Source organism: Neolamprologus brichardi, chromosome 6 (genome assembly GCF_056152115.1).
Source record: "Neolamprologus brichardi isolate AB-2024 chromosome 6, ASM5615211v1, whole genome shotgun sequence".
Lineage (NCBI taxonomy): Eukaryota > Metazoa > Chordata > Actinopteri > Cichliformes > Cichlidae > Neolamprologus > Neolamprologus brichardi.
Window position 1 is genome coordinate 32,440,150 of NC_142109.1, and position 16,709 is coordinate 32,456,858.

Genomic DNA, 16,709 nt, shown 5'->3' on the forward strand with positions numbered 1-16,709 from the left:
GTGGTGAGAGCAGTATTTATGTCAAAGTACGGTTCAAGAAAAACTGCTGTATTTTATATTTTTCTGTTTAAATCCACGCTTAAATGAAGTCCCTTTTTAAATGTTATGTTATGTTCTCTTGCATATTTAATAATCTTCATGCTAATCTATTTCTTTGTTGACTCTTTGTGACCATTTCATAAAAATAAATAAGCAACCTGCAGCAAATATTACACTGACGTATAGTGCAGTCTCCTTAAAACTCATCACATATGGAAACTTGTAAAAGATCACTCCTCATTGTGTTTAAATATACTGGGTATGCCTAATTTTTTTGAAGTGCAGGGCTGATGTTTTAGCTCAATGTTAATAAGATTATCATAGATTTAATCTGCCAACAAGTGAAAGCAGAAGTAAAAAGTGCAAAACACAGAGTTCCCAAACAGGATACAACCCGAGCTGACAGACATGTGACTTGTACCACTACGACACCAAGAGCCTCCGACTCTGTTCCTGTTTGCTGCAGAATTGTGATGTATCAAGATGCCAGTGTCCCGTGCATTCTTTCACATTACCATACGCATTTGATTTCCCATGATGAGCACATGATAAATTCACATAGTTTACTGTATTGTGCAGTAAAGTAGAGCAAAACAAACTAGATCTAAAGAACAGCAATCTAGAGGTGTAGTTTCAGTTCATAACAGTCCATCCTATACAAATCACACGACTGAAAATGGATAAAAGTCCTATTTTCTTAACTTTTCATTACGATAAACCAGGAGTTAGAGCTTTGAAACACTAACAATGGAACTAGAATATTTATGAAAGAGATATTTGACATGTCGTATCATTGATGAGAGAGGAAAGTACAGTCTCAGTTTCCTTTCCTGCCTTGATCTCTGCCTTGAATATGTCCATTGGAAAATAGATTTTTTCCTATGTTTTACTGTAGTGAATTTAATTCACTGGGCTTGTACTTCATCAGTATACTCAATCAAAGCTACTTAGGAAGGAAACCATGTTTATGGGATTAGAGGGGATTGGATGTAGATGAATGCTTTGTCCCAGTGTTTGTAGTTTAAAATGCACAGACATTTGGCTACGATCCATCCCTGATTAATCTACTTTTAGAAGTAAGTCACTGCTCTGTAAATCCATTACTTCAGTGTCTCGGGGTCTGTACCTTTTCTTATGTAACCATTTAACTTGTGTGATCTCTGTGCTGCTGCGGTACTTGGGTTAGTCTGTTTTGGGTCTGTGCAACCTGAGAAGTGAGATACTGCAGATGAAGCAAATCAGTAGAGTGTGATATGGAATAGCGAGAAGTGAGGTGCCGATTGGATGAGAACAGAGGGAACGAGAGGAGGAAAGAGTTATTCGCAGACAGATGGATGGATAATGTACTTATGAGTCAAGATCCCCCAGGAGCCACTGCTGTCTTCTTATGTCACTCACTACTTTCATCACTAAGCCCGCCTCCTGTCTCACCTTCTATCACACTTGCCTGTCTTCTGCCCTTTCATTTAGTTTCCTGTACTTGTCACACATTTCCTCCCATCTCCTCTCTCTAATCTTTTGTTTCCTCTATGTCCATCATTACGCCCATCTGGGGGAAATTCCTTCCTGCAGCTGCTCACTGGGAAGGCCTTGTGAGATTATTCACTCATTGATTACATCTCTGAGTCCAAACTTTATTCATTAATTGATCCATCCTTCTGCTCATCATCTTGTCACAGGACTAACTGTGCTTTACATCATTGTTCCATTCAGAGTTTCTCCTTATCCATTCATCAACCTGTCCAGTTACTCATTTATTCTATATGAAATCATTATCATTAATACATTTCTAAAATAAATCAGTCATTCATTCATTTGTTCACTTTTTCATTCACCCCTGTATCATTCATAGTAAGTAAGGTGATTCTCCATGAATGCTTACTGTCAGAGAATCTCTTGCCCAGTCATAGTCAGTAGGTTCAGCCTGTAAGGATGTGAAGGGGGTATAAGGTATCAGCTAATGCCCAGGTCTTTGTCTGACTGCTTCAGTCATCTGGGAGGAAGGTTTTCTGTATATGTGTGTGTATGTGCGTGCGTGTATGTGTCCGTACTTGTGTATGTGTGGTTAGGGAGTGAGGGAAGCCAGATTTATGGTCCCATGTTGGTTTCCGTTTGCATAGCTCTTTGGTTGTGCAGAAAGAGGGATTGTGGGAATTCGGCCAGTGCAGAGGTGGTGGACACTCACTTGTGTGCACTCCTCCAAAAAGCCAACACAGCGTTGTGCATAGGTAGAATCCTGATTGGTTGAAAATTGAAACAAAAGGGAACCACAGAAGAAGAGCTATGAAATGGCACTCTATCACCGAGAAGTTCTTCAAATATGGTGACTGTTGTCTTTTCTGTGGCAGGGGCTAACAAAGGACCAACAATGGCACAAACAGGAGCACATGTAGCACAAATATACTGGTCCACATTCCACGCAGTATCAACACTGCCACTGGGTGACAGCTAACAGCTACAGCATGTAGATGTGCATCTGCATGCTGTAGCTGTTAGCTGTCAGGTGCTACATTTAGGCTTTTTGAAAACCTGTTACTTTTCTTAAAAGACAATGGATACACCTTACATCACACAATTGTTACATTTAATTAATTTAATTAAATGTGTTACATTTAATTGTATCAGTGGAGCCCAACCTATGGAACTGTTATTTTATGTAGGCACATGATCCATTTACATGATAAAAGCAGATCTGTAATCTGTAATGTTTCAGATGATATTTCCTACACATCCACTACAAATCTCATGTAGTTTGAGCTATTTAAGTTGTGTAGCTCGCCTCCTCTTCAGACCACTTTGTAACCCACCTTTACCTCAGCTCCTCCTGTTCATGATGTGCCTGACTTAATTGCTGTCAAGACTACAGTTACTGATGCCTGATCTTGTTTTTCTCACCCCGTTGCTTCACTGAATGCAACATTTCCTTTTGCGACTATCATCTGCCTGCACTGGATTTTATAGCGGCATGTAAGAGATGCATAGGGTGGAGATCTGCTTTACGAACACCAAAATTGACTGCCTGCAGCATGAGTAAATGTTTTGTGACCACTTTTGTAAGGTGCAGCCATTAGAGAGACAATCCAGAACCCCTGTTTTGAGGAAACGTGTATTTTAACTTTCATTCAACTGTTACGAGGCATCAGCAGCAGAACTTGATATTCTGTGTCAGCAAAGTGATGTCATGCTGCTTTTCTTTGCTGACATGTTGCAGAGGGAATTGTCAGGAAGAAAAATGCCATTCTTACTCTTTTTTTTTTTTTTTTTTTTTTTAGCCTGCTTAACATTCTTCTTAGAACTGACTCAACTTTTGCACGGGTTTTTGCACAAAACAAAAGCTAGAATGTCCAAAATTGTAGAGATTTCCCCAAGTCTGTAGGTCTTAATGAGCTCACACATGCATGTAAGCTGATATTGTATTACCTCAAATACTGTATGGCTCCACAGAGGCCCATTAACTTAGTATTGCATCATAGGCCCGTGCATTAGTCTGACCGAGCCCCGCAGACGCCAGAGGTGTCCCATGTCCATTACATCTCTCTCACCAACCAACAATCATTTATAAGTACCACACCTGTCTTACAGCAACACAACAGGGACATATTTAAGGGAAACACCATTGTTATTGGAATGATAAACTACCAATATTGATGTTTATTGAGGCACCATGCAGTAAGTGATTGGTTCATAATTCGGGCTAAGAGCCTTTTAAGTAGCATGATGCAACAAGTAACATCATTGCCGGCCTCAGCTGAAATATTAATTATCTAATACCCAGTGTGTGTGTGCGTGTGTGTGTGTGTGTGTACTGTGTCTCCACTTACTGTTTTTCCTTTATTTTTTTGCAGGGTGTTTTCATTGAATTTGTATTCTGCATACACGAATGTAATAGAGTCTGATTTGTACCCCTAACATCATCATATCACAGCACAGGTTTACGCATAAGCACACAAATGCCATGTGCAGGATTGTTTGCATGTGGAGTGCAGTCTTAGTGTTGCAGCTGGGCTTTCTTTAACACGAAGCAACAAAAGCTGAAAACTGTAACTCTGACCAGCTCCCTGGAGCTCTGGCTGAAGAGGGATTGTCTCTCCTGTCATGAGAGTGATTAAGGGCTTACATTCTTACATTTCATTCTAGTCAAACATGTGCTGCAGCTTTGCCAGGTATTGCCTCTTTTGTTTGCACACTTTTGTAAACGGTGCTTGTGGTCTTAGGCTTGTTTGTCACGTTCACCTGGAGGGAAAACAACCGGGAAGCTCTCCAGCCTCCTGTTTAGATTCTTTTATGAAACATTTACATTGTGCATTGCATATTTGTTTAATGTGGAGCCATTTAACTAAATCTACGACACAAATGGCTCCTTTGATTTACAACCCCTGCCAGGTAAATGGAGGTGCAGGACAGGAGCCGCTCCCCGTCTCGCAGGACCAGCCGAGTAGAGCAGGTAGTGGGACGATGGCTGAGACGGTCCAGAGACTTGGGCAGCAGATCTCACTCTCTGAGCAGGTATTATGTCTTTTTTTTATGTATAAATCCATTATTTTACCATTTTTACTATCTTTGATATATTTTGCCTTGACATGCACCTGTCTACAGTCATCATCAAAGGAAGCCCATATTTGTAAAGCCTTCTAAAACAGGTTCTCTCATCCAGTAACAAATAAATTAATGCTTTAATTTGTGACTTTTCACAATTATTTCCTTGTTTTTGTTATCCCCACAAATATAAGGCTGCTCACAGTAGTACTGCTCTGTCAGAAATACAGATACTGCAGTAAGATGTCACTCCTGAATTACTCCTGCAGGGATCGGGCTGCAGCAGAAGGGAAGACAGCAGAGTCCAGTAGCTCTGACCAGAGGAATTATCCCTTCCGCTTCAATATTCAGATCCAGCGCGACCCAAACCTCAACTCTCATGGCCTCACGCTTTCCTCCCAGAACCCGATTCTGGTGGAGGAGGTCACCCCAGGTAACGTTTGCAACAGCACAGTTCTAAGGAAATAGCCGTGACACAGATTTCTGATCTTTAAATCAAATGGGTCTCTATACTAAACCTCGTCGTGTTTATAAAAAGCTATTCTATGCAGTGATCTGTAGCCCTCTTGTCCCCAAATCTACTGCAGCACTTTTCACTACCTTGGGAGTAGAAGGAGTGCATTATTAGTTTGAATCAGGGCCTTTTGTTTTAAAGCTGATACTGCATGTTCATCTGAGCCCTGCTATAGGAACCTCTTCACCAGCTTAGGCTTCTTCTCCCACAGAGACTTCATCCTACCTGCCAAGAGTCAATTTCTATCGCCACAGTCTGCAGAGCTCTAGCACTTTGTCAATGTCTCCCACCTAAAATCACACCTTTATTATTCTTTCTGTAGGTGAAAACTTACGACAGCATTAGCCACTGTACACCTCATGAGTGGAGAGTAGCAAAGAACAAGTAATTCCACAGCCACAGCATAAATTAAAGGATTTTGGCATGTAAACCTACAGAATCACGATTTAATGCACCTCTGGTTTTATTCTACTTTATGCTTGTGTAAGCTGCTATTACTAATATGTTTAGGACTAAAAGCTTTACTGACAACGAGGCTGTGATGGTTAGGAGGTAAAATACTGTATATACAGTTCTCTCAGGAACAGAACATTGTTTGGCTCATTCTCCCTGTTGTCTCTAGAACCATGCCCTTATTTTGCATAACGTAAATCTCCTCAGCAAATGAAGGCGTGGAGCTGTGCCAGACCCCTGCAGGCCTCTGGCCAGTGTACTGTGCAACACAAACTGACAAAAGTGAAGCCTCCAAGGCAGCAGATACTGCATACATGCACACAAAATTATATTAACAGAGGAAATGAACTGTGGTGCTTATGTGTTTGTGTTCCAAAACACATTTGGAAGGATTCAAGGAAGATGGAGTTTTTAGCCCAGGGAGCACATGCACTGTCTCCAAGAATCACTTCCAGGCAAATGCCTGATATGCAATAGACGGATATGACTAAGATTAGAAGTATGGTTCGGGTTTCAAAGACGTGGAATGTGTATGCAGCTGCGGGGTGTGGTTGGAAACCTTAAATCAGTCCTCTTAACTAAATTAATTTACAGAGATGTAAGGATTTGCCAGCACATGCTGCACAAAAGGCTTCCTCAGTCAGAACCTCGTGTTTTTCCCTCTGGCAATAGTCTGCTATAAATCACTTCTAAAGCAGAGGTGAAATCTCTCCTTTAATCAGTTTCTTTTAAGTCTGACGTTTAATAAACGTATACAGAAATGTTTTATGCCACACTATTAATCACAAAAAATAAAAAGGAAAATGATAAATATATAACTGGATGAAAAAATTTTAACTTCAACAGCACAACAGATTTTATTTCGGTTTGGTGACACTATTCAAAATTGTTGTGCATATTTTAAAAAAAGGAAGTATTTGTGAAAGAGATTTATCATAGAATCTATACAATTTTGTGAAGTACCGAGTGCACTCCATGATTCAGTAGCGTGTAGAACCACTATTAGCAGGAATCTTTTTAAGTAGTTGTTGTCTGTATGACTTTATCAGTCTCTCAGATCATTGTGGAGGAGTTAGTCCACTCTTCTTTCAATTAATTTAAGAAATATTTTAGATTTGCAGCTCTCTTAAGATCCCACCACATCAGAGTGGCTCAACCATGTTTTGTTTTTCTCAGTTTGCTCCGTCAGGTTGTAACTTTATTTTCACTGTATTGCATTTTTTTCAGTCAATGGGTCATTGGAACACCTTTCTTCTTTTTCAGCCATTCTCTTGCAGACTTGCTTTTGTGCTTTGGATCATTGGCCTGTTGGATGACCCACTTTTGTCTGAGCTTTAGCTGTCGGACGGATGGCCTCATATTTGACTCTAGAATACTTTGTTATTCAAAGGAGTTCGTGATTGACTTAGTGACCTCAAAATGCCCAGATCCTGTGACTGCAAAACAAGCCCAAATCGCTGGCTGTTGGTGTAAAGTGTTTGTGCTGATTAATTGTTTGTTTTTTGGCAAACTTGTCACTGTGAATTACACCTAAGCATATTTGGGCTCTGTCAAAAAAGACATCTTTTCTTATGTTTGTCCAGCTGCAACATTGCAAATTGTGCTATCATGTTCTTGAAGAGAACAAACAGGGTTGTCATAACATAAGCTGTGTCCCAAAACGTCGGCTGCATCCTTCAGAGGACTCCGCCTTCACGGTCTACGTGGGCTGGGTCCTTCGAAGACCGAGAAGGCTGGAAGTGCGAGGCTGTGAAATGGGACGGTCTAGCCTTTAGATTTGCGTCACCGCTGTGTCGGTGGAGTTTAATAAACTCGGCCGTCTGCTTCTTGCTATCTAAAATATAACAGGACACTGGCGTAAATTCTCAACCGTCTCACACTTCTGTTTAATCAGTTTTCTGTTTGACGTGTATTCAGCTGTGTGAAAATCCCAGAGGAACCCACCCGATGGATTAATAAAGTTTTATTTAATCTAATAACTTTGATCTCAGCCAAACCGATTGACTCCGGAACAAATAAAACACTGAAAAAAGTGACTTATCCAAGTGACTTATGTATCATGTTTAACCTGAGTAGCGAAAGACAGCGGGGGTCCGAAAACAATGAAGCTGGGAGTCCGCTGCTCTCGCCGGCTCAAGTGACCATTGAACCCCCCGGCTAGCTATTGAGCGGGTGGGTAACAGTCGTCTCCGAAAACGTCGGCGCACTTTTGCAAATATGCAATGTCTTGATGAACCAAGCAGATATTTGAAGTTTACACAGCTACTTTCTCACCTGAAAATATGTTAAAAGTTTCTGGGATATGGTGGGCCACGAAGGACACACCCGACCCATCCTTCAGAATCAGGGAAATGAACGACGCATTTGTCAGCCGCTTTTGAAGGACTCGACGAATTGGGACAGCCTTCGTCGCCTGGCTGTGACGTAATCGGCCTTCAAATGCGGCCTCCGGAGGATGCAGCTGACGTTTTGGGACACAGCTATAGAGTTTCATACTCAATACTGACACCCAGGAAAATACTGGATATACCATTTTTGATGGATGATCTGATATCGTCGTGTTGGTGTTGTTCCCAGATCATCATGAAAATGTTGTTCCAGGTTCAACATTGCAAGTGACCAATCACATTATTGTGACGTTATTCTTTTGTGCACCAACCCATTCGTGCATTTATGAAATTCCAATGTTGCAAGGACAATATCAATTCTGCTTAGCGTTTATTAAAGGGTTAAGGTCAGGGTTAGGGTCCGTTGATTGGTGGACAAAGGCGGTTTCTCGCAGCTTAAGTACAGTTTTTTGTTTTACGCCGGTTTTTCCCGAAGTCGCAAAAGTATGACATCATAACATTCTGATTGGTCACTTGCAATGTTGATCCTGGAACAACCTTTAGTATGATGATCTGGGAACAACACCAACACGAGGATATCAGATTGTGCATTTTTGATAGCGTTGGACAGATAATGGCACCATCCTGCACCTACAGAAGAAATGGTGAAATATTCACAGATGCTCTGTGAATAGCAACCAAAACCATTACACAGAGGTTTTTAGTAGTTTCTCCAGGCTTGTGTGTCTGAAGCGTTATTCTGTGAGCCAACATTGTCACAGATCTGAAATAGTAGAAAAGTTATCATGTGGTCAGCAGCCTGATGACTTCAAAATTTCAAGAAATAAAAACTACATGGTTTCTTTATGCATCCTAAAGTACAAAGATGGGATATGAAATACTGTAACATACAGACTCTGAAAAGAAACACTGAAATGTAACTAAACAACAGTTATTGCTATTAAAAGCATATCTGTATTATATCCTACATTTATTTCTCCTAGAAAAGCGCATGGGTCTGAATCCCCCTGAGGTCCAGAGTCAGATTACCTTCTTTCTCTTGTCCTCTTGGTCACCATCTGTTTCTGCCTGTCAGACGCACACACACACACACACACACACACAGACACACACACACACGCATAAAGATGCTGTTGCTCATGTCTCCAGTGGCCCCACCGAGTCTTGGCTCAATTCGTTCTCCCTGTCCGTCTGTCCGTCTGTCTGCGGCACGTGTTGCAGCATCTTGACTGTGAAATATGAATCCATTATTCGATAGGCCCATCAATATCGCCCACATCTGTCTATGTTTATTTTAGAGTTATTTAATTTTGAGAACATACTAGTATTCAATGCTTTCTCTGAATTATATGGTTACCTGATGTACAGAATAAACACATGTTGGCGGATGATATGGTTTATTAATAAGTAACAGAGATGATGGATGTCCCTTAGAATAGATTCACGTATGCTATTTGTGATCTGAGGCTTAGTTCTTTTGCTTTCCTGTTAGCCGGTCAGATCGATTGCAGTTTTATTTCTTAGCCGAAATCACAGACGGAGCTTCTGAAAACATTTGTGAACACAGTAAACAAATTTCAAATGATTTTTTTTTATCATGTTTGCTAGTGTCTAGTTTTATGGAATATGATGTAATGTGCATTCTGTTCCCGTTAGAGTTAAAAGCGATGATAAAGCAAGACATGCTGTGGGATGTGATTGACAAGTCACTACCCTATGAGAGTGCAGCATCTTTTTTTTTTTTGTTTCTCATTCACATCCACCCTTTGCTTGTCACGCCTGACTTTAAAACACCAAATCAGCCGTGGGGAAAACACTGAGCTTAAAGTAGCACAGCTCTAACTGAAGTTGCTATTATATGCAGTCTATGGTCTATCTTGTACCAGTTCAACCAGAGCATAGTTTAACATGCAGAGTTCAAAGGCACAGCAGCAGCAATAATGTGTAGTAGTTGAATATAATCTGTGCTTCTAATTATAGCTTTTGATCGCCACTGAAACACATTTACATGTCCATTCACCCAAAGGACAAAGATAACAGATGTCGTCAGCAGCGCCGACAGCAGCCAATCGTTTTTGGATTATAGAGATGATAAATAAAATTTCATGTCGGTACTGAGAAGTACAGTAAATGAGATGAAGATAGCACAGTTGTTATATGTGCCCAAAATTGGAAGCACAATGATTGGTCGTCCCGCAGTTAGATTTGGATGGCTGTATGAAAAATTATGCACTGAGTGAGATGAAAGGAAATCACTAGAATACAAGCTACAGCCTGTCAGCAGCGCCAGTTGCAGTATGAGCGCAGGCTGATTGAACACCCTCGGGCACGACAACACAAGGACATTTTGTGTGTGCAGGTGGGCCTGCAGATGGTCGGCTCGTCCCTGGCGACCAGCTTGTGAAGATCAATAACGTCTCTGTCGATGACCTGACCCCGGAGCAAGCTACTGAGATAATCAGGTCTGCACAGACAGCTGCATTCACAAACGCACATGCATATGCATGATGATTGGTACATACTCTGCAGTTATTTAAAATTAAGCAATGCATACCATGTGTCATCTTAACACCCTCGCTTTCTGTACTTTTTTTTTCAGGGAGTGCCCAGATACGTTGACTATGACGGTACTCAGAACAATGCTGGTGAGTCTGCCCTATCTATCAAAGAGAAACACACTTCAAAGACATACACAGCACAAACAGACTTACAGTTAAGTGGATAATGGCTGGTCCTCTTCCAGCAGCACTTTAGATGAACTTAATGTATTTCTTGTTTCCTGTTTTCATTAGGTAGTAAAAGCACACTTGCACAATGTGTCTACTGTGTGCACACGTGACTACATACTGTCCATATACATTGTTTTTATGTATGGAAGCCTGTCAGCAAACTTATTCAGATACCTTGGGATCAGGCATCCTTGTTTACAACAGTCCTGTCCTCAGGGTCTCACCGCTATATCCCCATTAACTGTGACACCATAGTACAGAATCCACACATTCAAACTGGCAGTTCTTCTTCTGCACACACATCCGTCATCGGTCAAACTGTGCGTGTGCGCGGGCACACTTTGTGGACCTCAGCCTGTATTGGTGAAGTTGACGTATGTGTTTGCACTGAGGTGAAATAGATCAGTAAATAAATGGCTGCATCAGCACTTTGGTGATGGAAGCGCCTCTGCTGTGTGTTTCATAGCTCACAGCTCCCCCAAGAAATAATTACTGAACTCTAAGGAATTAGCAGCATTTCTTAGAAAATATTCGTCTCTGTGAAAACAAGAGTTTGAACCACGATTAAAAGAGATTTTTCTGTTATAATTAGACAGTGAGATAAGAGAATTGCTTGGCAGTTTCTTTAAGTGCTTTAATCCGCCAACTGTCACTTGTTGTGCAGCAATGAAGGCAACAATGTGTTTTTCTTTGTTACCACACAGCATGATTCATATTGCAGTATAAATTTATGATAAAATAATTGTATATAAAGGCTTCCACTTGTATGGATATTCAATTCAATTCAATTTTCAATTCAATTTTATTTATATAGCGCCAAATCACAACAAATGTCGCCTCAAGGTGCTTCATAGATACAGAGAAAAGCCCAACAATCATATGACCCCCTATGAGCAAGCACTTTGGCGACAGTGGGAAGGAAAAACTCCCTTTTAACAGGAAGAAACCTCCGGCAGAACCAGCCTCAGGGAGGGGCGGCCATCTGCTGCGACCGGTTGGGGTGAGAGAAGGAAGACAGGATAAAAGACATGCTGTGGAAGAGAGACAGAGATTAATAACAGATATGATTCAATACAGAGAGGTCTGTTAATACATAGTGAGTGAGAAAGGTGACTGGAAAGGAAAAACTCAATGCATCATGGGAATCCCCCGGCAGCCTACATCTATTGCAGCATAACTAAGGGAGGATTCAGGGTCACCTGGTCCAGCCCTAACTATATGCTTTAGCAAAAAGGAAAGTTTTAAGCCTAATCTTAAAAGTAGAGATAGTGTCTGTCTCCCGAATCCAAACTGGAAGCTGGTTCCACAGAAGAGGGGCCTGAAAACTGAAGGCTCTCCCTCCCATTCTACTTTTAAATACTCTAGGAACAACAAGTAGGCCTGCAGAGTGGGAGCGAAGTGCTCTAATAGAGTAATATGGTACTACAAGGTCATTAAGATAAGATGGGGCCTGATTATTTAAGACCTTGTATGTGAGGAGCAGGATTTTGAATTCAATTCTGGATTTAACAGGAAGCCAATGAAGGGAAGCCAAAACAGGAGAAATATGCTCTCTCTTTCTAGTCCCTGTCAGTACTCCAGTTTTAACATCTACTGTATACAGTATATGATTCGATGAGCACAAAATTCACTCAAAGAGCTTGAGAATTTTTTACAAGCAGTATTTTTAAATGTTAAACACAGATCCATAATATATTGCATTAGCGCCATGTATTTGTAATGGACAACCCTGCATTTTGGAGGTCGTTGCCTAAACCAATATTGTTACATGAGTCCACATTCTTTGGAGTCATACATTCGTTTGTTTAGATTTGTAGTTAAAGACCGTCACTCATAGTTAAGTCGTAGCAGCTTAGGATGAAGACATCACTCATTGTGGGGAACCTGTTTACTAGCTTGCTGATTTGAAACAGATTTTTCATTATCGCTGCGATACGATTATCTGTTTCAAGAGCCATGACCCATGCATCGTTCATTGTTTATGAATGCATTAAAAAAAAATCCAACAAAAAAAAAACAAGAAATCCTTGCCAGATGTAAGTTGATGGTTCATTTTGGAAAATATATTCTCCCCTCTGCACATTAGCTTTTTAAATCCATACATAAAGCTTCCTCAAACATTACTGGTCAAGATAACTTAGAATGCAAGACTTCAAATGAAAACCAGCTTCTGATACTAAAAAGCATTTCCTGTACATGCAAAGTTTGCTTATTCATATGCAGATATTTATTGGTAGAGATCAGACACCGCTTTGTTTGATTCTGCACCACTGTAAATAAAGACACCAGAGCCATACTGGTTTATAAACTGTGGTGAAAGCTAAATTAGCAAACATCTTCCAGACAGTTTTCATAGGAGGCATATGAATAACTTTTATGTAAGTAAGTAAGTAAGTAAAATTTATTTATATAGCACATTTCACAGATAAAAATCACAAAGTGCTTCACAATAAGATCAGACATGCAAGTTAAAATTAATTAAAAGCCTGTTTGTATAAAAATGTCTTCAGCTGCTTTTTAAAGGAGTCAGTAGAGTCTAGACAGCGTAAAGACAACGGCAGGGAGTTCCACAGCCTCGGTGCCAGTGCCTGAAAAGCCCGATCCCCACGTGTTTTAAACCTAGTACGTGGGACCACCAGTAGCCTCTGACCTGAAGACCTAAGTGCTCGAGATGAAGCATGAGGTTTCAACAGTTCAGAGATATACTGGGGAGCTTTAAAAGTTACAACTAAAATTTTAAAATGAACCCTAAAATTTACTGGCAACCAATGAAGAGAAGCCAGAAGTGGAGTAATGTGTAACCTCTTGTTTGTACCAGTTAAAAGTCTTGCCGCTGCATTCTGTACAGACTGAAGGCGATCCAGAGCTAATTTGTTGAGACAAGTAAAAAGACCGTTACAATAATTCAAACGAGAAGAGATAAAAGCATGAATAATCATCTCAAGTTCTGCCTTTGACACCAGTAGTCTGAGTTTAGAAATGTTTCTTAAATGATAAAAACAGTTCCGGACAAGTTGTTTACAGTGTTTCTCAAGAGACGTCGAACTGTCAAATATAACACCCAAGTTTCTGAGACTCGACTGAAATGAAGGGTCTAAAAAAACTGATATGCTGCTTAATTTCTGAGAGCATGTGATCAGGTGCAATAATCAAAGTTTCTGTTTTATCTGCATTTAACTGGAGGAAGTTGTCATTAACCATTGTTTGATTTCTGACAGAAAATTATTTAAACAAGACAATTTATAAAACTCAGAAGCTTTGAAAGAACAGTATAACTGAAAGTCATCAGCATAGAGAGGATAAGAAATATTATTGTAAAGTCTGATAATTTGGCCTAGAGGGAGTATATACAGCAAAAAGAGAATAGGACCTAAAACAGATCCTTGAGGTACCCCAGAAGGCAGAACTGATGTTTCAGACAACACATGATTCATACAGACAGTAAAGGATCTCTCAGATAGATACGACATAAACCATTTTAAAACAACACCAGTAATCCCAAACAAGTCCTTCAGCCTATTTATCATGATGCTGTGATGTGATGACCAATATTACAATCATCACATTCATGAACCTTTTAGACATTTTTTTACATATTAGTGTTGTTACATGTTATAAAGAACAACAGTAGCAAACAGTGGTCATTTATAACCTTGAATGTTTTATATATATATATATATATATATATATATATATATATATCTAGATATATATCTAGATATATATAGAGATATATATATATAGATAGATATATGTGTGTGTCTTATATATGAAACTCAACTCCATGTTATAAGTGCTTGTTTAAACTACAGCTTGAAAAAACAAAGTGTCTTATAATGTCCTTATATGTATTCGTGCATCACTGCACTGCACCAATTCCAGCCCTGATTAGATTATAAGAAAGAAAGAGAACATACGTATCCTGTGAGAAACTGCTTCACAGCTCATTGACTCGTATTTCTCACAGGGCCCAAAGTCATCATTTATCACACCGGAGAAGAGGGCCAAGCTCAGGTCCAACCCTGTGAAAGTCCACTTTGCTGAGGAGGTGGAAGTTAACGGACACACACAGGTGAGTTTGAAAATATACTATGCAGCTATTCTTAGCACTGCCAACTTTAAATCCTCTGGCTGCCTCTGTAGTGTATCATTGTGTCTCTGAGACAGCTTATGTGATTGTGGATAGATGTTGTCACATTTGAAGTTTTACAGAAATGTCATGTGATGGTAATAGATCATGCTCAGCTCTCCACATTTACATCAGTGCACAGGAGTCATTAACACCCCATGTAAACCAGCTCTACACGGTCTGGGTGATCAAATCTGATGACAGCTATTTGCATTTACGTCTGTTATTAATAATTCTTCGTGTTATTTCTTTCTGCGTTGTGTTCAGGATGCAAATATTATAGACTGATTTAATATAGAGAAGCATCAGTGTACTACAGTCTTGATTAGGGATGGGTACCGGTATGCACCGGTTCTGACATAAATGGTAGTAACCAGACCAAAAGCAGCGCACATTTCGGTGCTTTATTTCGGTGCGTTTCCTGAGCTGTGATACACTTTAGATTCTAGCCAATCATTTTACGTTTCCGAGGATAGTAGGCGGGCCCAGGTACGTACATTCTTTTAGAGCAGAGCTACAGATTAAAAATACCCAAGGCGAAGCGGTCAAAAGTCTGGCTGTACTTCACAGCAAAATATGCAAACTCAGCAGCCTGCAACAAGTGTTTTAAGCTGATACTGTGATACTGTCAAAGGAGGTAACACCTCAAATCCGATGAAACACCTGGCGACGCATAGCGTTTTTTTTAAAAGCCGAGAAATGCGCCGTATTTGATAGCTTGCTGCGAGACCTCACACCGAGCACATCTACTGCGGGTGTGGTCCCTGTTATCGGACCCGGAGTTAGCAACATCCCCCAAAAACCGGAGGAGTAGAGTCCTGGCCCCTAGCCCTGCCAGTGTAGCAGAAATGATGACGGATGATGATGGCAGCAGCAGCCGTTCTTCTCTGCGTGAGTAGCTTAATGTTGTTCGTGTGTAATTTACGTTGAGTAGGCTAACCACGTTATTACATTAATGCATGTAAGGTGAACTAGCAAACACCATCATAGCTACATGCGGCTGTCTTCTTGTTTGATGGCAGATACTCCCTTCATCCTGGCCAAAAAGGCTAAAATGACCAAAGAAAAAGTGGAAAACAGTTAAACATGAGAGGTTTTTGGACAAAGTTTGTGTTTTTTCCATTGTTTAAGCACTGCTTCCAGCTAAGAGTGATACCATATATGCCCCATAGCTGCAGAAAAGGCTAACATTGTTATCTTTTTACAAAAAAACAGCTGAACATGAGAGGTTTTTGGACCAATTTTGTGTTCTCCATTCTTTGAGCACCGGTTTGAACACCGTTTAAGCACCGGCACCGTTTCAAAAGTACCAGTTTGGCACCGGTATCAGATAAAACCTAAACGATACCCATCCCTAGTCTTGATTATGACTTGCTGAAGCGGATTTTACACAACTCAGTTCACTGATTGTATTCAGTCACCTATTTTCCTGAATGGAGTCAAACTGCACAGATAATGTTTAAACATGACTCTATATACATGAGGGTCTGACTGTTTGAACCAAAGGATATATCGTTACACGTTTGTCTTGCTTATGGCCAGGTTAACACTTTCAGTATTTAATTCATTATCTCCATCAAGGAGATTATGGTTTTCATAGCATCTGTCTGTAAACAAGAGAGGTCAAAAAGTTGACCGTTAATTCTGATAAAACTTCATTTGGCTGTAGAGCGGGGTCATGTTAACAACCCATTAAAATTTGATTTGTTATTGGACTTCTGTGCTAATCACAGTTTGGCCATAACGAACACCTTGTTCGAACATAAGAGTGTCCATAAGTGCACGTGGCACCAGGACGCTCTAGGCCGTAGGTCGATGATCGATTTTGTAATCGTATCACCAGACCTGCGACCATATGTTCTGGACACTCGGGTAAAGAGAGGGGCTGAGCTGTCAACTGATCACCACCTGGTGGTGAGTTGGATCAGGTGGCGGGGGAGGACGCTGGACAGACCTGGTGC

The 16,709-nt window shown here is 40.5% G+C and overlaps 1 protein-coding gene across 1 annotated transcript in view; it reads left to right on the plus strand.

Annotated features, from left to right (window-relative positions):
- frmpd1a (FERM and PDZ domain containing 1a) overlaps positions 1-16,709 on the plus strand; it is a 60,979-nt gene that overhangs the window by 19,095 nt on the left and 25,175 nt on the right. Inside the window, exons 3-7 of the mRNA XM_087842112.1 lie at positions 4,423-4,545; positions 4,845-5,008; positions 10,250-10,352; positions 10,490-10,535; positions 14,587-14,691. Coding sequence (XP_087698238.1) covers positions 4,427-4,545; positions 4,845-5,008; positions 10,250-10,352; positions 10,490-10,535; positions 14,587-14,691 — 537 coding nt within the window. The 5' untranslated portion in view covers positions 4,423-4,426. The remainder of the gene's footprint in view (positions 1-4,422; positions 4,546-4,844; positions 5,009-10,249; positions 10,353-10,489; positions 10,536-14,586; positions 14,692-16,709) is intronic.